This window comes from Amphiura filiformis, chromosome 18, assembly GCF_039555335.1.
Source record: "Amphiura filiformis chromosome 18, Afil_fr2py, whole genome shotgun sequence".
Lineage (NCBI taxonomy): Eukaryota > Metazoa > Echinodermata > Ophiuroidea > Amphilepidida > Amphiuridae > Amphiura > Amphiura filiformis.
This window is the reverse complement of record NC_092645.1, coordinates 28098597-28124234: the sequence shown is the minus strand read 5'-3', so window position 1 is coordinate 28124234 and position 25638 is coordinate 28098597. Positions and strand designations below refer to the sequence as shown.

At 37.5% G+C, this 25638-nt stretch overlaps 2 protein-coding genes across 2 annotated transcripts in view; both read left to right on the top strand.

Moving 5' to 3' along the window:
• Positions 1-7829, top strand: part of LOC140139425 (uncharacterized) — a 32514-nt gene extending 24685 nt beyond the window's left edge. Inside the window, exons 14-19 of the mRNA XM_072161184.1 lie at positions 771-1007; positions 1324-1480; positions 3584-3732; positions 5245-5532; positions 6638-6786; positions 7397-7829. Of these exons, the coding sequence (XP_072017285.1) occupies positions 771-1007; positions 1324-1480; positions 3584-3732; positions 5245-5532; positions 6638-6786; positions 7397-7663 (1247 nt within the window). The 3' untranslated portion in view covers positions 7664-7829. The remainder of the gene's footprint in view (positions 1-770; positions 1008-1323; positions 1481-3583; positions 3733-5244; positions 5533-6637; positions 6787-7396) is intronic.
• A 1826-nt stretch (positions 7830-9655) lies between these two features.
• Positions 9656-25638, top strand: part of LOC140140097 (uncharacterized) — a 43667-nt gene continuing 27684 nt past the window's right edge. The window contains exons 1-2 of the mRNA XM_072161925.1: positions 9656-11734; positions 19383-19470. Of these exons, the coding sequence (XP_072018026.1) occupies positions 11554-11734; positions 19383-19470 (269 nt within the window). The 5' untranslated portion in view covers positions 9656-11553. The remainder of the gene's footprint in view (positions 11735-19382; positions 19471-25638) is intronic.

Below are 25638 nucleotides of genomic sequence, written 5' to 3'. Positions count from 1 at the left end.
ATATTATTCAGGTCAAGAATTGAACATTTTAATAATTAAAAAAATTAATAAATGATCACATCAAACAACCGTGGGGACACGTGAAAAATGTAACAAGATATCCGAACTCCAATGACGTGTTATAAAAAAAAAATACTAGAGCGATCGATACATAAAACAGCGTAGACTACTCTCCCGGCTACTCTTTACATGTGTTGTACGGTAGTGTTACAAAATATTGTTAAGCATAGATTAAATTGAATAATTCTGCGACTAGGTCATTTAGTTAAGGAAGAACTTTTTAATAAGCATATCATACATTTAATATTGGTGTAATTTTTGACCTATTCACATAAGCAATATTATTGAATTAACACTTACGTGTAATTTTCGTGGCTTATCCAAGCTCACTTCATCAGCACTCTGGTGGATTGCTGGTACTAGACGTTGTAGCGCGAATCCCAAGTCACACGACCCGATGACCCATACCATACATTGTTTAATTATACTGTGTGCATTAGCTTGCCAAACTTATATTTCAGAAGTATGAAAATGGTATGATAACGATGACAGGACAGTGGCATTTTTGACCAATATAGTCCGCCATTTGCTGTTATTCCTTTCCTCCGATGAAGGCACCAGATGAGAATATCACCACGTTATGCGCTACTCAACAATCACCGGCTGTAAAGAGCTTCCTTGACAATGACGTCGGAAGACGCATTATTCTAAGTTTCTCTGCCGATATCCTCACAACTATAGTAATGGTGCATGTTTTGTTTGTTCTTCAGATCATCTGATAGTGGTTGGCTGTGGACAGAGCATATTCGTTGGTCCACCTCCACAAGACGTTATAACAGAACCATTGAATTTCGAGAACATAGATATGCTGGACGGCAATATCAGAGATATATCATATGACCCGGAGGAACGCACGGTCTACACGGCGACTGGGAATAACATCGCAGAACGGCGGGGCGTATTGAGAACTTCAATTGACGGCACAGAGAGGCAGAGCATTTACAGAAGTAAGTTATGACCCATAGAGCAAGGTAGTCCATCCAATTTATGCTCATGTTCCTCACGTTTTCACCATCAAAATTGAAATTTTAGGCGGGCGGGGGGGGGGCGATTCTTGGCAAATTGGATTGCAAATTGGGCAACAGTAGTCATGGTTAATAGCCACATCTTTTTGTATTTTGAGAACTGCATAAGTTTTGACTCATTGAACGTGGGAATACACAGTTGCTGCAATACCAATCTTTCTCAATCCACTGTTGGTAATCTTACACTGGATTAGCCTAGCTGTGAGTTTACGTTTGTTTCTTTGGATTCTCACCCAAGATGGTTACTATACATCAGTTCGCATAGACAGTAGAGCCAGGAAGGTATACTACGCCAAACACGCCAAACTGTATATGGACAACATGGATGCCACAGACAAGACAGATTTGATTCGAACTGAACTTGGGGATTTTTACAGAATTTTCAAAAGCAACAAGTAAGTCTGGTAAAAATAAACACTAAAAGCTTAACAACATCCTTTAAAATAGAACGACTAGTAATGTGTTCCTTGGGCCCGTCGATAACGACTGGTAATGTAGACTATACCATTTATTAATCAACCCAAAACACTGCTGCTCCGAATCCATAGACGGATTTCCGTTCCATTTCCCATAAATTTACATATACAGTGTTTTCTTTTATAACAGTTTTAGGTGAGGCGAGTTTATAAAATTCGGCAGATGGCCGAACCCGGATTCGGCTTTTGGTAAATTCAAGTTACGCATGCATTATTTTTTAATTAAGGAACAAGGGATTAATGGTTTACATGTACCCAAAGAGGGCATCATATCAATATTTTAACGTTTATCATCGTAGCCCGTAATGCGATGCACCATTAGCTAGCCTGTATGCCGCCCTCATTTGATTACTTATTATGCTGTTATCATCTGGTCTTCGTTAAAAATTTATTTACTGCCCTCTTATATAAAGCATTGATCTCTTGTTCTCCAATCCATAAATAATGCATGCGAAACATGAATTTACCAATCGCCTGTCTGGCGAATTCATAACGATATCACATCCGTGCTCTGACTACCTTGTCGTTAGTGTAAGCGACTACTTATCCAGATTGCTTCCGACCAACCAATGCAGTTCTCGGCAAGTGCGTGATATTTGAAGAGACTTTTCTTGAAAACAGAAAGCTATAACTGCTAAACGCTCGCGCAAAATGACAATAACACTGGTATGGGTTATGTGCTTTCGTGTTTCTGGGGTTTGGCTATAATAATTGACCCAAGGTCACCGTACATTATTTGAAAGAAAGATTTTTAACAAAGTATTTCCTTTCGAAGGTCAATAAAACCAGTAAGTTGATTTTTGCTCCGACTACTAGAAGCGGTTTTGTGTATGTATGTGGGTGGGTGTGTGTGTGTGTGTGTGGGTGTCATGTGTCATATTACGTTAAGTTTTGTAGTATTGTAGGGCTTATGCTTCATTACCAGGAGACAAATAAGGGTCACGTCGCCGAGTCTGGTTGACGAGGGGTATCCAAAAGTTTTTGACATCATCTAGAAGGAAAAGAGCTATATTGATGAAATTTTCTCAGTGTAATCACTGGTCCTTATGTACATTATGGTCTAAAAATGGTCTCATAAGTATGTTTAATTTTTTACAGATGGCACTAGATGGGCAGTAACCTTTTCATGATAAGATCCTCCACTTTCTTGAGTTTCTTCACTGTGGCCACATCATCCGTAAATGATTGACGTCCACTTCTTGGCTCATCTGTGAGGGACATGTGGCCAGTTTGGACATTCCTTTTTCAAAAAGTAACAGTGCCATATGATGGGCAATCATCACCGTAGATAGCTTTTATTTCATCATAGATTTTCTAAGCATTGTAGGCCTAACCCTCCAAATGCAGGAACTTAATCACGCTGCGTGCCTCAATTTTCATCAACTTTTTGTAGACCATTTTTGGACCATAATGTACATAAGGACCAGTGATTACACTGACAAAATTTCATCAATTTAGCTCTTTTTCTTCTGGGTGATGTCAAAAACTTTTGGATACCCCTCGTATACTATAATTTCTGGCAGAGAAGAACGGCAGTTGTTTATATTTTGAGAGCGTGCACAGCGTAAACACGGAACTTGAGTTCTGATTGGCTGATTCAATCGTCTGACAATCATAACAACAACCCGATAATCTGATTGGCCGATTACTCGTCAAAGCGTTGGACGGCGAAGAGCACTGCTCTTGTGTCAATCAGATAGCGTCAATCAGAGAGCTTCAGAGCAAGTGACTGCCGTTCTTCTCTGAAACCGAGTGTAAGTCGTCAATCAAGTGCAAGAAAGCTGTCAGTGATTTGATATAACTTAACGACATTCCTGCAATTAGCTGACGAGATGCCATTCTCATTACATAAAGTTATTGTTTTATGTTTTATGGAGTAACTCATTCAGGTAATCCCATTTGAAATTCAGACTCCCTGTGTGGAAGATGAATGTCATATCTTCCATAGAGGGTGTCGGGATTTCAACTAGAATAGCCTATTAAAAGACACTCACCTTCATATCTCGTGTATTGTTATTGCAGTCGAATTTTAGTATCATCCTTAAAGAGCGGCAACCAAATATTCTCCTTCGATACTGAAGGAGCTCGATGTCTAAGCGAAACTTATACCGACCCCAGCTTCAATGCGAGTGCGTCGCTTGGAATCATAGGTGGCGACATAGACGAAGAAGGTATTTTATTATAAGGACTGTCTTTGCTTTCTAAATATTTTTCTAGAAGAATGGATTTAAAATGTTCTTTCCTGGGAGGGGGCACACGTCAACTTAAATCTTGGTAGGTGTGTGCGGAGCGGAGCGCCCAACTTTTGGAACCTAGAACTGATTGGTTTCAAGAGCTAAGATCCTAATTTCAGGTTATTGTCAGAGTTTGATGCCAAATAACTGGAGCATGATCCAAATGTGAGTGTTAAGGAAATGTCACAGAGCCTCAAAAAGAGACTTTTGACAGCCGCACATACCCATACCACATTTACATGCGAGTACCTCCTCCTGGTATTCCTTATCAAAACCAAAGGTCCCATTTTGTGCACTGCGAATATATGGTCATTTTATTTGTTATTACCATGATTACCCTAAACACGTAGACCTACAACCGAAAACATTGTTGATACAGTATTATTATACGATTATATTTGCATCACTCGCTTTAATACATTGTCGGTCTGATCCTGAAAAAATGATGTCCGTTTGCCTTGCCATTGAAGCTCTGAAGGTGAAAACTCTTCTGGCGCCCATACCCACCGTTGTGATCTTTCTCAGACGCGTAGTAAGCCTTTAGAGATCGAAAGCAGGTATTACACTACGCTAGAGGACCTTTTCACAGTTCGCTACATTTTACCAACATTTTAATAATGTTATGATCTGTTATCGCGAAATGAGAGTCGAGTCGCAAGTTGGTAGTTTCGAGACATCCAAACTGAGTTGATGTTCTTTGTGTGCCGCATGTCTTCGAGAATGGCCCATTGTGCCCCATTCACAAAGGACATACAGACATACCACTGGCTTAAACATGTGCGTAAGAAACAAAGAACATCAACGCAGTAGCCATGACGTCTCGAAACTACCAACTTCCGACTTTATGCTCATTTCGTGGTAGCAGGCCACATATCCTAAAATGGAGTAATATCTCATGTAACCATATACTGTGTCCACATTTCCAGCTCGCCTCTTACCATATATTAACATTTGACAACTATCATTTAATTGTCATTAATCAATTGTTTATAATATAAAGGGAAGAGTAACGTAATGGTCTGAACTATAATTATATAATGAAAGTTGGAGATATAGAAACTAGTTCGCGGCTGACAATCCTGTCAAGCAAACTCCTCACAGCCTGTGATTTGGTAGTAGCGCATAAAAGGGAGGTTGATTTATCTGGTTACTTTATCTGAAAAAAGGAATCGCAGAAAATGGCGAACGTTGTCGGTAAAAGTCACGGAAAAAAGCAACTTTTCTAGGCATCGTTGAGGAGGAAAGTTATCTATTACTAAGATCTTACTTTTGATATGTTTGAAGGTGCGAAATTAACCATAGGTCACGTTGTTTACCCGCTGCGTTCAGAACTTTCAATCATTAAAAAAAACGTAAACAACTCCGTTTCCGAGTCTGATTGACAGCTGAAGTCAGACACGAGCTAGTTTCATCTCATTCTAAATCCCAGTGGTTCCATTTATTTGATAGATGGAAAGCTATTCTGGTTCGAAACGATGCCGGGCCGTCTTCTTTTGAAAAACCGCGATGTTTCTGACGTCGACGATGGAAGCTCCGTGTCAACGGTGTATGAAGAAGCCATCGATTTTGAAATAACTGATTTGCATGTGTTTGGAGACTGGGTCTACTTTACTCATAATCATAATAATGTCAGCAGTGACTACACTGGTTTAGCACGAATCCATAAATCAGGAGCTGGTGGGATTGAACACGTACAATTCAACTTTAGTGGAGATTGCAATGGTCTTCAGATTCTTGGTAATACTTCAGTTCTCGTTAGTTATTTATTTGTTTATTAAGAAAGCATTCACTGATGGAATTTATAATGAAAATTCTTTCAAAAGCGATGAGAATTGGACAAAACTATGAGAAATTTCTCATTTCTATGAAACAGTCTCCTCTTGGGCATACTTTCTCATCCAAACCAAATGAATGAGAAATATTAGTAAATTAACTTGTAGACAACCTGTCATATTGTTTTAAACGAGAATATTTAACATGATAATTAATATAGCATGCCCCGATCAGTCTCAAAGAGTTTTCAGATTCATAGAAATGAGAACATTTTCAATTATCATTGTTTTGTCCAATTCTTATCGCTGTTGAAAGAAATATCATTATAAATTTCAACTAGAGATCGTAAAATATGAAAATTCTAAATTGTGGCCACAAATTTTGACATTTGTGGAAAAAAAAATCCGGCAATTTTACACTGTACAAAGTCTTACTTTGCTTGTTTGAGTAGTTATAGCTATCGTGAAGTCGTCATTTCGTGGTATCCTGTAAAATGAAAACCTCTGGCGAATATAATAATTGTTGTGGTTATTTTGAAGCGAGTTTGACGAAGAATTCATATATCACGGTTACACTTTTATAAGTCTTGTAGTTCTTAAGTTAAGATGTAAAGAGTGTCGAAACAAAACGTCTTCATAAAACGACATCTCTCAAGAACCACAATATAGCAAATTCTTGAAGAAATTCATCAGGTTTGTGTGATACAATTAACAGAATGTTCTTCTTGTCAAAACCAATTAATTTTACTGACCTGACAGTTTCGGCCCTCTGTTGGTGCCCAATAAACCAGAAGGAAGGATCAAGTACCATCACTCCGATGATGGCCGAAACTTGTCAGGTCAGTAAAATTAATTGGTTTTGACAAGAACATTCTGTTAATTTTAATCACAATATAGCAAGCAATTTTTGAAAGTGCATGTTTTGTTTCCGTACCCATTCAAATCTTCACGGTGTATACTTTTCATTAATCTAATCTGGACAACGAAAATCGAATTTTTAGGAGTTGAACGACTGTCACTACTCCGATACCCCCTAAATTAGAACGTTGTCGATTAATCCCATTTCACAGAACTGCCAACGAGGATCAATAACATTCCAGTAAGAGTGGGTCGATCCTGGCTGGGCGGCTTGATTGGTCACTTAGAGGTACCTATCATCAATGACATAAATGATTGGACCATAAGGATCAGTTTCCCGAAGCAAGTTTTTAAGCTTGAGGTATGTATACTAAGAGCTGTCTCAAGAAATTTTTATTTAGGAACAGTTCGGACAAGTTGCTAATGGGTCATAGCTGACTCTCAACAAGTTTGCTAATGGGTGATAGCCGACTCTCAACAAATTGTTGAGAGATAGCTATGACCCATTAGCAACTTGTCCAAACTAATGGGAATTCCCATTTAAAATGGAGATGAAAAGGAGTGAGAAATCCCAGTGTCATCTTTAGGGGTAGTGTGGATAATATCGGGTATGACCTAGTCAACAGTGGCGTAGCGTGGGTCATCATATTGGGGGGCACCGACCATGATTGGGGGGGGGCACCGGGTCTGATTGGGGGCACAAGCCGTTTTTCGGCCATTTTCCTATCGGTTTCCTATTCAGATCGATTGGGGAGCACGTGCCCCCCCCCCCACCCTCCCGTACCCCTATGACGCTACGCCATAGGAATGTCAACCTATCGAAAACACGTTCTGGGAAGAAACGTTTAAATACATTATTAGACTGTTGTTAAATGATAAGGTAAGACTCTTTTTTTAAACAGGGCTGTAAAATATTTTGTCATTTTTAAAACGGTGCAAAACTATTTAGGTATTAATTTTAATTTTAACAGATCCAAGGCTGCACCGCTGAAATCGAAAAGAAGACCAACAGAGAATTTGAAATAAATGAACAAACAGGTACACCACGTACAGGCACTAACTTCATTCTTCGTCCAACACCAGAGAAACGCTTTCTGAAAGCCCATACCAAGCTTAAACTTGAATTCATCGCTACAACGTATAAGAGAAACCTGGGTATACAACGATCCATCCATGCAACCTTCTCATCTGCGATTATCAATGAAGACCGCCTTACTCGTGGGCCTTGTGGATATTAATTTTGACAAAATAATAACATTGGGAAAAGTTCACGGCATATTATAATTATCGAATTATAGTATTTTGGAGATATATTTGTGATCAGATCTTGTGTGAACATAATTCGAAGGAGTCATTATAATGCTTGACTTAAAATTTAAGACCAAAGGCAGAAGTAATTATTTGCAATATGGTCCTGTGTCACAACCTGGGGTACCTTTGTGTTACATAGTAAAAAAATGAAATGGTTCATACATTTTACCTACACATCTCATTTGAAGTGGTTCATCCTTCTGAGCATTTTGACACCTTTTTATGGAAATCGGTTAAAAATGAGAGAGTGCGGGCAAAAACAATCACAAAGTAGGGAGGATGTAACCCCACCTCTTTTTTCCACATTTACAATCATTCTGAGCAAGTATTGGTCTTTTAAATGAACTTTTGTATTTATTCACTTGGTTTAGATGTCTGGGAGTTCATTTAGACATTTTTTACTAGATTCAAATTTTTAAAGGGGTTTTAAATCAAATTTACAATATGAATCCTCCCCCTAATCCTCCTCCCCTAATCCTCAGCCACCCTTGGCACATTTCATGCCAAACGTCATAAGAAAATAATTGAAAAATATTTGAAAACAGGATAAAAACATGAGTAATATAGAATAAATTAGCCTCAATTGAATCTTCTAAGTGAAGGAATACTCAAGAGACAGTGTTTTGAAATCCAAACTGCACATCAAAATGTAACAAAGCCACCTTTTTGTGTACCCCAGTATATGGCACAGGATCATATACAAGATCAAAAAACACCCCCTCTCCGTTTTCCCCTCCCAAGGGCTCATAATTATTGTACAGCTAGCCCTTACAAGTCTGAATTTGAGTTTTGGTTTTTTTTCTATATTATAATGAAATATATTTGTGGCCCAATCAAGCAAAATGAGACCAATAATAATTAGTGTATTAAAAAAGTTGATTCCAACTTACATCTCAAATTAGGTCGAATGGGGTGCTTAATTTGACGAAATAAGATATCCAGCACACCAAAAACGTTTTAAACAGCTTATATTTTGGGGTTTTGGTTCTGGTAAAAACTTTTTAATAACATTAAATATCGGGTAATATAAAAGTCATGAAAACGTTTTCAAACATTTTGCATAAAAACACGGCACTATAATTAAATTAAGTATTTCTTGCCCAAACTGGAACACTGTGAACGCTAGTGGTTCCGCGATAAACATGCACGAATATAGAGCGGTACAGAAGAAGTATACACGCGCCTTACACTGCGTACACGCTTAGTACACGACATGGACGCAACGCGCATGTTCCACTTTGGCCAAGAAATACTTCATTTGATTACAGTTCTGTTGTTCGAGAACGCTTTGTGTACAAATCAATAAGGCATGTAAAAATAGAGTAAACTGAAACTTTTGAATTTGCATCTTCTTTGGTTTTTGGATCATCATGTCTTTATTTCTTAAACGATTTCAACGAATGGGGTCTTAAATCCGAGCTAAAAGATGCAGCCACTGACTGCTGGTTCCAATAATGTGGAGTTTAAAACAAAATAAAGCTAATATAAAAGCTGGATAAGAAACAAGCAGAAATTTTGCTTGATCGGGTCACCTAGTATCAAACTATTACTTTATTAATGACATACTAGTTTTAACTATAAATATTTATATCCTACTAACATTTCCATAATGATATTATAGCAATGTCAAATGTAGTTTATAGTTGAAATAAAATAGGGCTAACCTATTACGATATTTTGCCAATCGCGTGTAATTTTAGGTTGTGGGTTACCACACGTTTTATACAATGCGCAAAAGAATTAAGATACCAGTTATGTTCACCCCTGTATATCCTAAACACAGACAGATATGTCATAATTGGAACCAGCAGCCAATGCCTGCTTCAGCTTGGATTTAAGACCTTATTCGTCGAAATCGTTTAAGAAATAAAGACATGCTGATCCAAAAACCCAAGGAAGATGCAAATTCAAAAGTTGCAGTTTACTCTATTTTTTGCATGATGCCCTATTGATTTGTACTTGTTCTCGAACAAGAGCACTAGTGCCGTGATTTCCATTGATAAGCACATTAAAACTAGCGTCATGCTTCCATTGATTATGTTGACTAGAACATAATAGGCAGGTCAATCCCTGGAAAAAACAACACTTTTCCCTACCAGAACCATACTTGGCAAAATTGTTGCTTAGGTTAATATGGGTAAAAAAAGCCCACAGGCCACCTCGATTTTTCCTGAATCCAAGATGGCGCCCAAAATCACCACGTTTACAAAAAATCATTAAAATAACATGTTTGACATCTTTATGTGAATCAAATGCCACCATTTCGCCTAAAGTATATCCAGATATGAGTAAAATATACAAACTGATTAATTTCGGTCAATGTTTCAATGTTTTGAAAATTAATATTAGGGAAATGTGGCTGGGAGAATTTATATATGGCTTAGGGAGGAGTGATTGAAAATTTAACTATGCTTTGTCATCTTTAAGTGTGGTAAATGCCACCATTTTCACCTAAAATGTACCCAGATATAAGCGAAATAATTTATACAAAGTGATTAATAATAATATCAGTCAATGTCTCATTACTTTGCAAAATGGCTTCCATTTGCACTGTACAGGTTAAAATTGATCGTACATGTCTTGTCAGAATCATGTATATGAAACAAATACCACCATTTTGCCTAAAATGTGTCCATATACCGTAAACGTTCGCCTAATGGCGCTATGGCCTCCCTTGACATAACTGGAATTTTAGACATAAACTAAAAGTGCCCTCCCATAAAAATCCCACTAGCAAATAAGGGCACATACCCTTAATTCTTGTTGGGATTTTTAGAGGACGGAGCTCTCTATTTGTACATGGAATTGCCCCCAAGGCAAAGGAGCCCAGATGCGCCATTAATCGAACCATTAGGCGAACGTTTACGGTATAAGCAAAATATATAAACTGATTAATTTCAGTCAATAGCTCATCACCTGACCGTAAAATATTCAAAATATATAAATGACTTTCATTTGCACTGTACAGGTTAAAATTGATCGTACATGTCTCGTCATAATCATGCATGTGAAACAAATACCACCATTTTGCCTCAAATGTGTCCATATATAAGCAAAATATATAAACTGATTAATTTCAGTCAATAACTCATCACCTGACCTTAAAATATTCAAAATATATAAATGACTTTCATTTGCACTGTACAGGTTAAAATTAAGAAAAAATATGTTTTGACATCTTTGTGAATCAAATGCCACCATTTTTGCCTAAAATATTCAAAATGGCTTCCATTGAGCCTGTACAACTTCCTCACTCCAATTTGTCTCCCAACAAATGCTTCTAGGGTAATTAATATATAAGAAGTTTAAACATGCAATTTATCAATTAACAAACATGGTTTAATTTTAAATATTGAATATGTTTGGCGAAAACGGTGGTATTTGATTTACATACAGATGTCAAAACATGTTTTAAAATTATTTTTAACCTGTGCAGTGCAAATGGAAATCTTTATAATTTTGAACATTTCAAGGTCAGGTGATAAGCTATTGACTGAAATCATTTTGTATATTTTGTCCTGACCTCCCTGACTAGGCAAGCAAAATAAGTCACAAGTTAACCAGTTACATGTATTTACCGCCGTCGATTTTGACTATTAAATATTTTTATTGTACTGATATCATGTTTGAATGTATAAAAATCGAACTGGAACGTTGCAAATGTGGTCAAGGTCTCTATAACTATTATCACTAGGCCAGCGTAATACATGTCTAGTTGTAGAGAACAGCGATCGGAACATTAACATCCAAAGAACACTACTTGCTCCACACCCGGAGACTTGCTATTTAGGATTATATATAATACATGTAATCTGTTATGATGGAATCTATAAACTGCGATCGCAGGGAGCTGATCAAAGAATCGTCGGTGAGGAACAGCACACTTTATCTAGTCATTTTGGTAGCTGCGTTTTGTTTGGCCTTGGCTGCCTTCGTTATTGGTATCGTTAGTTTGTCACAGCAGAATGGATCATCATTGCCTAGCGTAGTTAACGTAGGTAAGGATTGTTTTGGTCTTTTTACCAAGCAGGCCCAATGTCACTAGGGAAAAAGCGGGAATCCGCATGAACTGCAAAGGCAAATAAAAACACCAAATGTAAAGTCGCCTAAAATTTATTTTGTTCAAATTTTGTAAAATCGTCAACATTTTTGTAAAATTGTGGGACATGTTTCAAACTTCGCCAAATAATTATAAAACGGATGTATTTGAACAAATTCAAATAATAAAAACTTTTTACCAAAAGAATTTACACACACACACAAAAAAAAAAAAAAAAAAAAAATTATGGCGATTTCCCGGGTTTTTCAAGTGTCACAAGCCGGGGCGGGAGTACCGACCACTCCCCAATAGAATTTTCCCGATGCACTATCGCATCGTAAAATAGCTAATCGCGGGCTAATTAAAAGGCGACTAAAAACCCCCACTTTTCTTACGGGCTTGACCGACCCAGATTTTGTGGTTTCGGATATTTTTTTTAAATTTTGGTATTAAAATCATGTGAAATTAGCCGTTTTTAGTTTGTTTTTTGTTTGTTTTTGGCCACAATTTGTGAAAAAATCATTTTCAAAATATGTTTACCAACAAATGTTTGCCAGGTTTGTCTAGCTTTCTGTGATATTTTAGGGCCATGGTATATTTTAGCCTGAGGAAAAAAAACGACCGACCGACCCTACTTGAAAAGCCCATCCGCCTGTGTGACACTTTCTTTTTAGTTTGCTTTTCGTTGCCTAAATCGTAAAGTCCATAGTGTGAATCGTGTGAATTATTGACTATTTTTAGCTTGTTGTAGTTGTTGAAAGGGATCCGACCATGTTACGCAGTGGTTCATATGAAATTTACAACTCGAGCAGCTAATAAGCTGCGCTCCCGAGTCCCGATGTAAAATATGGGGACGCCGACGCGTGGGTGCATCGTTGTTAATTTATGATGAACCACTGATGCGCCAAATGGCTTCAATTGGATCTTCAATTTGCAATTAAATAACTGCCCGTTTTCGCTTCTGTATTTCACACCCAGCACTTTATGTTTAAACCAATAATTCATACAACTCTCTAAATTCCAGGGACTTATTAGAAGGACAAAACCTTGAAAAGACTTAAAATTCAAATCTAATGGATTTAAATTTTACTCTAATAAAGATTTGAATTTTAAGTCTCTGAAAGGTTTTGTCATTCTAACAAGTCTCTTAGACTTATTTTTAAATCTTAGGAATTTAGAGAGAACATGTACAAGAATAGTGAAAAAAGTGGCTTCAATTGGCCTGTCATTTCGCAAATTTGATATTTTCGGCTTTTTTTTTCAAACTAACATTTTACACAATAATAGTGCCAAAATGGTCCACCAAATGGCTTTTTAGTTTGTTTTTTGTTTGTTTTTGGCCACAATTTGTGAAAAATTATGTTCAAAATATGTTTGCAAAAAATGTTTGTCTAGCTTTCTGTGATATTTTAGGGCCATGGTATATTTTAGCCTAAGAAAAAAAACCGACCGACCGACCCTACTTGAAAAGCCCATCCACCTGTGTGACACTTTCTTTTTAATTTGCTTTTTCGTTGCCTAAATCGTAAAGTCCATAGTGTGAATCGTGTGAATTATTGACTATTTTTAGCTTGTTGTAGTTGTTGAAAGGGATCCGACCATGTTACGCAGTGGTTCATATGAAATTAACAACTCCAGCAGCTAATAAGCTGCGCTCCCTAGTCCCGATGTAAAATATGGGGATGTATGGCAAGCTAAGCGGCTCATTACGTGGAGCCTGCTACGCGTAGCTTCTTTCTCGTTACGCGCAGCTTATTAACCAATCAGATTCGGTGTTTACAATCACGTGATTGCAAGCAAGGTGTAAAATTGTATCTTTATAGCAAAATAATGTAGCTACATTAAACTTCTCAACAATTTTGCAAACGATTGCGGGCACTGTGGTTTAGATCGGTTGATATCTTAAAAGCATGGTTTTCGGCTCAGTATAAATATGGGCTCCCACCACCGACTATGATATTGTCGTGCGAATGTTGAGAGCTATAGAAGTACAAACGTGAATTAAGTCTAGAGCATTTTTTTTAAATATTAACCCTGTAAACAAAAAATCAAGTAATATTAGGGTGATCATAAATCGTCAAAAATATGCACCATTTTTTGGACAGCGATGTTTTTTGTCGACTATTACACCCGAAAGCCCTGTCTTTCCTTAACAAAATGAATTAAGTTTGACATGATCATCATGTTAATACTAGCATGCACGATTTGATCAAAACCCCAATTGCCTATTTTGTATAGGGCTTCAAAGAGAGGGCGATGATCAAAATAACGTGAATATGTGGTAAATGCTTGGCTGATTCTGGTTTCAAAATACACAATATAACTTGTTTAACCTTAGCCATAACTCCTTTGTGTACAGGGGGCTCAACAAAGGCATTGCTGTCAGGGTTGCAGTATTCAAACCTACCTTGCCTGGTCATTGTCAAGTGCAAACCTGAAAACCCTTGCAATTACCAAATTTCGCGATTTTTTTTTACAAGGGTATAATTATTATCACTAGGCCAGGGTTTACATGTCTAGTTGCAGAGAACAGCGATCGGAACATTAACATCCAAAGAACACTACTTGCCCCACACCCAGGGACTTTCTATTAAAGGATTATATAATACATGTAATCTGTTAATATGGAATCTGAAAACTGCGATCGCAAGGAGCTGATCAAAGAATCGTCAGTGAGGAACAGCACCCTTTATCTTGTCATTTTGGTAGCTGCGTTTTGTTTGGCCTTGGCTGCCTTCATTATTGGTATCGTTAGTTTGCCACAGCAGAATGGATCATCATTGCCTAGCGTGGTTAACGTAGGTAAGGATTGTTTTGGTCTTTTTAACAAGCAGGCCCAATGTCACTAGGGAAAAAGCGGGAATCCACATGAACTGTAAACGCATCTAAAACACCAAATGTTTTTTAAAGTCGCCTAAAAATGTCTAAAATCGCCAAAGTTTTTGTACAAATTTTGTAAAGTCGTCAACATTTTTGTAAAATTGTAGGACATGTTTCAAACTTCGCCAAAAAAGGGACAAATCACAATAATTATAAAACGGATGTATTCGAACAAATTCAAATAATAATAATAAAAAAATAATAATAATAAATATGGCGATTTCCCGGGTTTTTTTTTTTTTTTTTATATTTTGCTTACAAGCTGGGGCGGGAGTATCGATTATTCTCCAATAAAATTTTCCCGATGCACTATCGCACCGTAAATGCTAATCATGGGCTAAGGCGTCGAAAAACAACCACTTTTTTACGGGCTCGATTTTGAGGTTTGGGATATATTTTTCTTAAATTTTGGTATTAAAATCATGTGAAATTAGCAGTTTTAGTTTGTTTTTGGCCACAATTTGTGAAAAAATCATTTATATCAAAATACGTTTACAAAAGAAAAATGTTTGCCAGGATTGTCTAGCTTTCTGTGATATTTTAGGGCCATGGTATATTTTAGCCTAAGGAAAAAAACCGACCAACCGACCCTACTTGAAAAGCCAATCCGCCTGTAAAACATTTTTTTAATTTGGTTTTTCGTTGCCAAAATCGTAAAGTCCATAGTGTGAATCGTGTGAATTATTGACTATTTTGAGCTTGTTGTAGTTGTTGAAAGGGATTTAACCATGTTACGCAGTGGTTCATATGAAATTAACAACTCGGGTAGCTAATAAACAGCGCTCCCGAGTCCCGATGCGCCAAATGGCTTCAATTGGATCTTCATTTTGCAAAATTTCCAAACTCCAGACACCCCCTGCGTATATAAATAACGGCCCGTTTTCGCTTCTGTATTTCACACCCAGCACTTGATGTTTAAACCAATAATTCATACAATAATAGTGAAAAAAGTGGCTTCAATTGGCCTGTCATTTCACAAATTTAAAATTTTCGGGTTTTTTTTTTCAAACTGAAATTTTGCACAATAATAGTGCCAAAATTGTCCACCAAATTGCTTCAATTAAGTTTTGCAAAAGTTTCTGGGTACATATAAAGCAATAATTTATACAATAAAAGTCAAAACTTGTCCACGAATGGCTTCAATGGGCAGTCTTTTCACAAATTTTAGGTCTTTTCATACTAACATTTTGTGCCACCAAATGGCTTCAATTAGGTCTTCATTTTGCACAAGTTTCTTCCTTCTGAGGGGAGCACATCCCCCTCAGACCCTGCGTGCGCAACTTTGTATGGCTACATATAAAGCAATAATTTATACAAATAAAAGTAAAAACCATTCCACGAATGGCTTCAATGGGCAGTCTTTTCGCAAATATTAGGCTTTTTCAAACTAAAATTTTACACAGTAATAGTGACAAAATGGTCCACTTAATGGATTCAACTGGGTCTTCATTTTCAAAAAGGCATATCCCCCCTCAGACACCCCCTTCGCGGCCATTATCTTTTAATTTTTTTTTCTCAAATTGCCCCCCCCTTTCTGATTGCTCTAGATCTGGCACTGTGTACATCATGACATATACCACTACTATAGCAAGCAATATAATATAACATAATGTGGGGTCAAAGGGCAAGTAGGCCTACCTGAGGTCATTGAACTTTGAACTGACCCTAGGATCAACGTCGACGTCTATGATTTGCAGAGATGCTAGCATTATACATTAATGATTAATGCAGTAGTAATCCACTTGGGAGTCTCAGAAGTGTGTTAAAGTATTTAACAGTTTCTGTAATAGAACTTGAAAAGTGTGGTAATCCGAAAAAAAGGTCTAAAGACTTGTCTAACGTACTTTTGAACTGCTGTGTTAGTCCCTCCTTATATACTAAAAAGCTGCAATATAATCATGATAATTGTGCTTTACAATTAAAACATGTTGCATAATGATTACTATATCGTTTGGTCATCGTCCAAAACGATATTTTACTGTTATGATTTGGAAATTGGCTATTTTAAATATGGGAGGGTGCACAAGGTGGGGTGTAGAATTTAATGTAAAATGGTCTCAGAGGCATATGTTCTGGCCCAATTTTGACCATCATTATGTTTTCAGAATCCTATTCCAAAATCTTATACAAGAATTAAACTTAATATTACTACAAATAATTCTTTTGGCTGTGGTTACTTAACTAATCCTGGTGATCTTAATTGGCTGAAGTTCTGATGAGATTCCTTTGATGGTCTCAGTTCGTGAGCCAATATCCGACAATGTTCAAGATACTGTCTACCCAAGGGAAACCCCTAGTACCACAGTCTCAGTCAAAGTCATGAAGACTATGTTTTCACTATCCTAGCTGCTATGCTAGTGCTTTCTAAAGGGGCTTCTAAGTTGACCGTAAGCTCTTCTCTCTTAGATTTCTTGAGCAAGATATCAGCTCCACTTGACAGCCAGATAACACACTACATGTATGTTAGTCCAGCAAAATGCAATAGTTCGTTGATGAAGATATTTCTGTCTGTCGCTTCTTTGAATCGACAAAACAATCAAGCTCTATTGGCTATCACTTCCGCCTTTCTTCTTTCCAACACACAAGAACCGCGAACCGAAGTTTGAAGACTTCACTCAATTCTGGTAATTTTTGCCCACCATTGGCTAAAATAAGTTTTACAGAGTTCCCTCTTATAACTCAAAAACTGCTCCTCCGATCATTTATTATCAGGCTTTGTATATAATTTGTTACCCTTCCAGAACAATCTTCCCCTAATTATAGCATATTACGCAACTTGTTACACCACTTCTAAATATAGCTCATTATCTCACCACAGGCCAATCAGAATCATTAATCTGTACACATGGTTACTGTAATAGCAGGCACCACTTCATTTTCCAGAAACATCTGTGGCAATCATGATCATTATAGTAGTTTACATTATGTATGATTGTTTACTAGCATTTTCTAGAATTTCCAGAACATTCCATGCACTCATAGAAATGACTTGTTCGCCTTGTTGGCGCAATTCAAAAGGAGTAAGTTTGGACAACTCAAAATAGTGTAAAAGTTGCCAAAACAAAATTCATTTTAGTTATCCGAACTTAAAAATGCTGAAAAAGCTCAAAAGTTCCGTCAACTAATCAACTTTGTTGGCATTACTTAAAAAGTTGATGTAAGTCGTTGTGTCAACTTTTTAAGTAATGCCAACTTCTGAATTCAAGTTCAGGGAACTTAGAAAAATAAACAACGTTCAAAGAACCAATTAGTTGAGTTATTGTAACTCAACATGTAAGTGGATGTAACTCGCTCATATTAAGTTACTGGTACTTATTGTTTTGAGTTATTCCAATTTGGTACTTTGTTACTTAATTCACGTAATTGGATCATTTTCTGTACAATTCTCGCTATTCACAATAAGGGCGCCGCCAGCGGTTTGCGATGTAATCGTGATGTATCATGGGAAAAGGTCGACATCCAAGTCCGCGCAATACGAATATTACCATGCTATTACATAGGAACACGTGACAATATTTTTTTTGTTTTGTCAAAATAAAGGTGTTACACGCGAATCGATACTCAATAATACTTAATAATGTGATTTGAAATGTGCACAATTAATTTTTTCTCTATCGATTTGCGTGAATTCGCTGTATTCGCTGTCAATAATATGAAGGAAATATGTGACAGAGGCAAGGTGGGAAATACATGTAGTATTTAAGTAATAACACCCGACCTGACCTTCCATCATGGCGCCTTATTCGTCTTATGTATTTCTATTATGCTCTCAAGTAAAATAAAATACCAAGCTGCACTGAGCAGACAATGTTTACTGGCTCCCAGCATGAATTATTGATTTTATACGGAGGTAAAGAAATGCACAGTGTATGTGCATGATGTGCAAGCATACTCCAAATATTTACGGTAAATCTGAATAGTGGTCACATGTTGACATATCATGTGTTCGGGAAATCACGTGGCAACATTTTAAGATTTCAGGCTTGTTTACTAGTTAATTGCCATTTGTACTCTTTATTATTTATCTTTGTTAATTAACATATATTTTAAATGCTGATAAATCGTGGTTGGCTGCCCATGATATCTGTTAAATTCAATGTTTTATGAATATAATTCTACCACGCAGAGGGGGTCACGCAGCAGAATTTCACATCACCTGACTTAGCTAGATTTCGAAGCTCTGCTCTTCAAATTCATGTAAATTTCAAAGTTTATACGTTTAATATATTTAATATGATACTAATTTTTTGTTATAACCAACTGGTACATGAAATATACTAGCTTATTACCTATACAGAAAGGTGATTATCAGCCTTCACTCAGCAAATTGACCCGGCATATGCAGCCATTCTCCGTCTGGATAACATGACTGTCGCCCTCAATACGTCTGGGCACACATTTAAATAACAATACGCTATTTACATATCAATGCGGCCTCATGCTAATTAAAGCTGCCCCATCGAGGAGTTCATCTATGCTCTGACCAAGAAAGCTGGCTACGCCCCTGCGTCTGACTCTAGTGAGGACATAGCCTGAGACCCACGGGCTCCAAGAATGGCTCTTCATACAAATATGAACAAATACAATGAAGGGTCGCCATTGCTCTTCATACACAAATGAACAAATACAATGGAGGAGTCCGCTGCCATGCAGGGTTCATTTGTGCCCTCTCAAGGCTATGCTCTGTGATTAAGGTCAACTCATCTATATAGTTCTTTCATTTGCAGGTACTGGATTAACGTCGGCTGATGACAGAGATGAGGACAGGGTGTGGATGATAGGTATTGGACACACCTCGGCCAACGTAATTTACCTGTGAGTATTATTACTCATTGTATATTTTTCCTAAACACCGGCGTCCGGCAAGGTCCGCGAACTGGTATAGTGATTGTTCGCGCGGGGTAACTCAACCCAAACCAAGGGGGTGACACTAAATTCGCGGTTGTTCTATGAAGCACGCAAAACGAATGACAAATCCCGCTAGTTTCCTACCTAGAACATGAGGCCAGTTATCGATCAGTTATGAATAATTCATTATTCGATCCCTTGATCATGTTAATTAAGGTTGGCAAATAGCCGTTAATTTTGCGAACTTTGCATGTTCAATGCGAGTATTAAGCTTGAAAGCGTGCCCGCTTATAAGAACCCATATTTAAAGCATATCAATTTGTAAGCGCTCTTTTAGCAAAGTCATAGTTCATTGAATTTACAACCGTATGACAAAACAGGCGAAAATAGTAACTTTTTGCACAAGATTTGCAATTTAAAGAGAATTGGTCATTGCTCATTCTAGTGACTCTAGTGTATGGACAATATAAATGTGCTTTTTCATTTAATGACATAAAATTTGACAAATATTGTAAGGAACACTTGAGGTTGTAGGATAGGTAGTTTTCAACAGATTTACCACATTCACCTTGCTATAACATTGAATTGCATTATCTATTGACCTAGTGACTAAATGTGTTTTTAGGGGGAAGTGTTAGCTATCGTTTGATATTTAAAAAAATTCTGATTGGATGAAGGGAACACTTGAAGTTTCGACAAAAACCAATCAAAGAGGCCCATTTTTCGGCTAGAAGCTCCACAGCTCTCATATTGCTATGCACTCAACCGTGTAGTGTAATCAAAGACTGTGGTGGAGACATTCACTGCTTGTTGTTCTCTGCTTGGAAGCTCTTGGAGGAAAATGTGTGATCAGGTGTATCGATGTGGACACTATGCGCATGATGGTTTATAAGAGAATGGTTTTTGTATTGGAACCTTTCCATATGATTTGAGCTTGAAAAAAGTAAAAGCAACACGTCTTCCCGCATGTTTTTCACACATCGCACGGAAAATCTAAAAGGGAAACCCATGTCTAAGGATTTTTTGTTCAAAACATAGACCCATGTCGTGTTCGTGGAAAACCTTGTACGTGAGTCCCCGGATAACAGTACGCGTTCAAGTATTAAACTCTCCTCTAACATTTCACGCACTGACTTGCACCGGCTCAACAAATCAATCAATCAGTTAATTTATCAATCGATCAATCAATCAAACAAACAATGAATATGAATAATTATGATATTCAATTTCGATCAATAGACGTATTAAACCATCAAATAATGAATCGATGAACTGATCGATCAAGAGCCCTTTTTTTCTAAAGTGTGTGAGTGAGTGATTAAACAAAATAAATGCATAATTATTTAGATAGATAAATAAATAATAAATATATAAATAAACGAGAGGACTCGAACCAACGCCCTTGACATTACTAGTCATCATGCTCAACTACTGAACTATGACAGAATATAGTCATGAGGATCGAGTTTTTAGCCTATACAGTGTTCGTCTGTGACAAATGCCGCCTCGTGATATAAAAAACCCCATATAAAATAGACAAGTTATTTTGATATAAATCTTTTTTTTCCAATATTGCCGTTAACATTTTGTTTAAAATTCTCAATTTTTATTTTAAATTTATTTGATAATTTGTTAACTTTTATTTTCTTTAGAGCAGGGACAAAACTATTTTCCTTTTTCTCCAATTTGAACCCTAAGAATCTACTTCTTTTATTACTGATTTTAATTCCGCGATTTGTTCCATTAATCAATATCAAGGATTAATGTTACACGTCTCAAAACAGATATTAAGTTGGCTTAGTGGTCTTAAACAGCTTTGTAATCGGGAGGTACCGATATCGATTCCCACCTGTGCCAGGATTTTTTTCAAGACTGGAAAATAATAAGGCACATGCAAAATTGAGGGATTGCCCTCTCCATGCCCAAATCTCCACGTTGCACACCGACATCGCCCGGTTAATAATTACATTATACAGCCAGAGACACTGAAATGAATACCCGGGATCGATACACGTGAATGTGCTATGTACGATTGATATTCAGACGATAAATCTTTGGATACCGGGGTAGAAAATGATGAATATCTCCCGTAAATGATTTCGTGTAAAGAAACCAGATTTGGTTCCTTGCACTTGGATATATATGTTCAACGGATATTATCGTCGTTAGCTAGCGTCTTGATAAAGAAGCGAGCGTCTTGAACGCAAAAACTGACAGAAATTTTCTGATTTTCTGATGTGAGCGCTCACTCACATGGCGTATACATGCTCACACCCACACAGAGGTCACACACAGTGTAGTGTGAGCACTCACTCACATGGCGTATACAAGCTCACTTACACACAGAGAAGTCAATTACCGAGCTATTGTTAGTAGCCTTAGTCGGGATGTCCTTCGGCTCATTATGCGTCTCAAAGGTCAGAACAAAATGGCCATGCGTGGCTGTGGATTCAACCTACCATGGCGATTTCTGCCATGAAGATATCAGGGCGATGACACTGTGTGGTGTCTGATGGGCAACACCTAACTTGGGCAATGGGGAACAAGCTTGGATACGAGGATATCAACCAGCCGGAGGATCATGTTGGGGTACTAAGCATGCGCAGATCGTAAAAACGTGTATGAATAGAAACGCTGCGGTATCTCATACCGTTCAGGTGATATGCTTAGCCTGAGTCGCTCGGCCTATCTCGAACAAAATCGCCATGCGTAACTGTTGAAGAACGAGTGGATTCGCCGTACTGTCACGGCAATTTTTGATCACTGTACGAGTAACTACACGGGAGACATGTACAACGTGGCATCACGCGGTCTGGACAATGGAAATAACTAAGGTCCAGTGAAGCATAGAACGTGTTGCAGTGGAATAAAGCTACCTAGAGTTTTAAAGGGATATCTAGATAATGGTGCATATGACCAGTAGTAGTTGAAAGCACCATTTAACTACAACTAAACACCAGTTCGCATGATCCCAACTCAGTTTGCATGCCATAGGATGCACACATGTCTACACACCCGTACTTTCAAAAGAATACGTCGACACAATTGAATTCTCCACATCAAGACCCGTTATGATTCCACAGCTCTTTACCTTTTACAAAATCTACCCTCATCAACTCAACTTTCCCTAACATAATATAGTTTTGGCCTGTGAATCACTTTTGCGTAAAATGACATTCGCGGAATTTGAGCAATTCGCTGTCGAAGTGTCGACGTAATAATCGGATTAACTACCACAGCAATAGATGCTATTTTTAATAGATCGCCCCCGGGAGATCGCCCTGCACTACAATGTTTACGCGGTACCTATGCTTTGAACCATAGTAAAGAAATGCTGATCACTGGCACCTGTAAGAATAATAGGTTTGAAAAGAGCGGTATTGTATTTTGCAGACATACCAAGAAATGAGTGCAATCTGCTATTAGTGCAGGGCGATCTATTCAAAAATTTATTCATCTATTGCTATGGTAATTAATCCTGTTACATCATCACTTCGAAAACGTATATATCGTGCGGTATTCTGCATTGAACCATAGACGTCAAAGAGCAGGGATAAAGACCTGGATCGTAGTTCTATAAACCTTTTTCGTAATTGTCCTCCTTTCGCCGTATATGGGGTAAACATCGATGTCACGTGACAAAGATTGTAATTTGCAATCGCTATATTTTTTGTGACATCGATGTTTACCCCATCTACGGCGAAAGGTGGCCAATTACGAAAATTGTCTATAGAATATTCATATCATGCTGATCACTCGCACCTGTAAGATTATCTTTAAAAAGAGCGGTATTGTATTCAATATATAGTCGTGTTCACACGGTCGGACTTAACCGGTAATAAATCACTATTACGGTTAAGTCGCTTATTACCGGTAATAACTCACTTGGCCGACTGTGTGAACACGAATTATGATTGCAGACATACACAGGTGATGAGTGCAACCTGCTTGTAGTGAAGCGCGATATATTCAAAAATTGTTTGAACCTATTAGGCTATGGTAGTTAATCCGATAATTACATCATTTCGATTGCGAATTGTCGTGGATAACCATTTTCAAATTTCATTTAATTTCAACTGAATCAAATTGCGTCTTCTTGGTCCAATACGGTATACCCAGCAAATACAAACTGTTTTCGACATTATTCGCAAAAGGTTAGTTGACCCGTTTCCTTTTTTCCATTCAGCTTTGAATAATTGTTATCTGGAAAGGACGCACGCACCCAGAAATTGAACTTTGCCAATAGGTTCCAATCCCGGGTTCCAATTGTACGACTTTTAAATGAGTAGGATTTATTGATGCCATTCGTACCGGCTCGTACCAATATGCCCAAATAGTTCTTTGGTTCTTTATTATGTGATATCAATCAACCATGATGTTGTATCTTTCTCGTACTACCAAAATGACCGAGCAAATTTTATGAATAGTTCTTTGGTTCTTTGTTATCTGATATCAGTCAACCATGATTTTGTACTTTGGTATTGAAACTCTATTGCTTGCTACAAAAAACTTGAAAATGAACTGTTTTGTAAACCTTTAAACCCACTAACCAAAAACAAATTAATCACTCCTTATTAGCTTGTTTATGACATGTATAGATTTTAGAAGTATAATAATATTATTATTTCGGCGTATATTAATTTGCTTAATAATAAATTTCTATTCTATTCCCAGTGGCGTAACGGGTGGGTGGGTGGGTGGGTGGGGGGTGGTTGCAGGATGGCGGGAGTCCCGATATGAACCCATTGCCCACTGCTTGTTCCCCCCATGAAAAGGTTTAAGTAGGTCTATACTGCTGAGCGTTATTAATTAACCTCTTAATTGGTCATTTGAACCTAAAAAAACTATTTTTGCGCGCTTCGTGAGCATTTATTCCACTTACAGACTTGACATTTAGTATGGAATATTTTTTCGCCAAATTCCAAGACTGGTCTGGAAGGGATCTGCATAAACCGCACGGGCTAAATATTATTTGGCGTGTGTCGAGTGACGGTATAAAATAATCGTTTGATAGAAAATGTGCTTTCCATGAGTCTACATTATGGTGCTCATAATTAAGCGAATTTGCCTAAACTGTCGGATTTAGGGAGGCTGAATTTGAGCTTTGTAGAAGACACAATTTTGGACTTTATGCAACTTGTTCTGTTATTATCAAATTTATAGGGGTTTGTTTGAGGTGATATTTCCTAAACTTCTTCAGCAATTGGTATTCATCACAGCTGAAATACACTTGCAATGTACCAATTTTTTGAACATGGGAGGAGCTTAAATATCGCTCTTAATAGTACGACCACTGAAGCGAGGCAAAATGTCTAGGTCATCCAGGATCAAATCGCCATAGATATATTAATAGATAGATAGATATTATTATTGAGTTAAATTTGCATGAGTATCAAAATACGCGTATATAAATCAAATATTTTCTTCTTGTGAATACGAGTAATAGTTCCAAAGCTGTAGGCGTATTCGCAAACCTACTAATAAGGTGGCTGTTATGCTGCGGTTTGATATGGCAGTATTGTCCTTACTCACTTGATATTGGTCATTTTTCGATACACCCTGTATAATGATCACTGAGCGTGTTTATAGTGAATATACCGCATTTTGAGTATACCGCACATCGTCATCATCCCTATGTCAAAAATTGCCGTGATAGTACAGCGAATCCTCTCGTTTTTCAACAGCTAGGCATCGCGATTTTGTTCGAGATAGGCCGAGCGACTCAGGCTAAGCATACCATGACTATCATATGAGATACCACAGAGTTTCTATATTCTACACATTTGTGCATGCTCTAGTAAGTGCAAGTGAAAAGCGCCCTCTTTGGCAATTATAAAATACCGTTGTGACATAATGCTTACATCAACATCACGGGCGCAGTCTTAGCTCTCACATGCCGTTTGTTCTGTTCAATTTGCTTGTTCCAATTTCGAGCTATGTTTATTTAACAACGAAAGGGTAAAATCACAATTGTGCCACTTTTACTAAGGAAGAGAGCTGTACATGTAAATCAATGCACTCTAATGCACTCCCCTTTCGGGGCGCATGCATTAGACGCATAAACATCAGCACGCGTGCATTATTTTGTCTAATATCTCTTCCAACAAGTAATACGCGTTCATTAACATAACATGT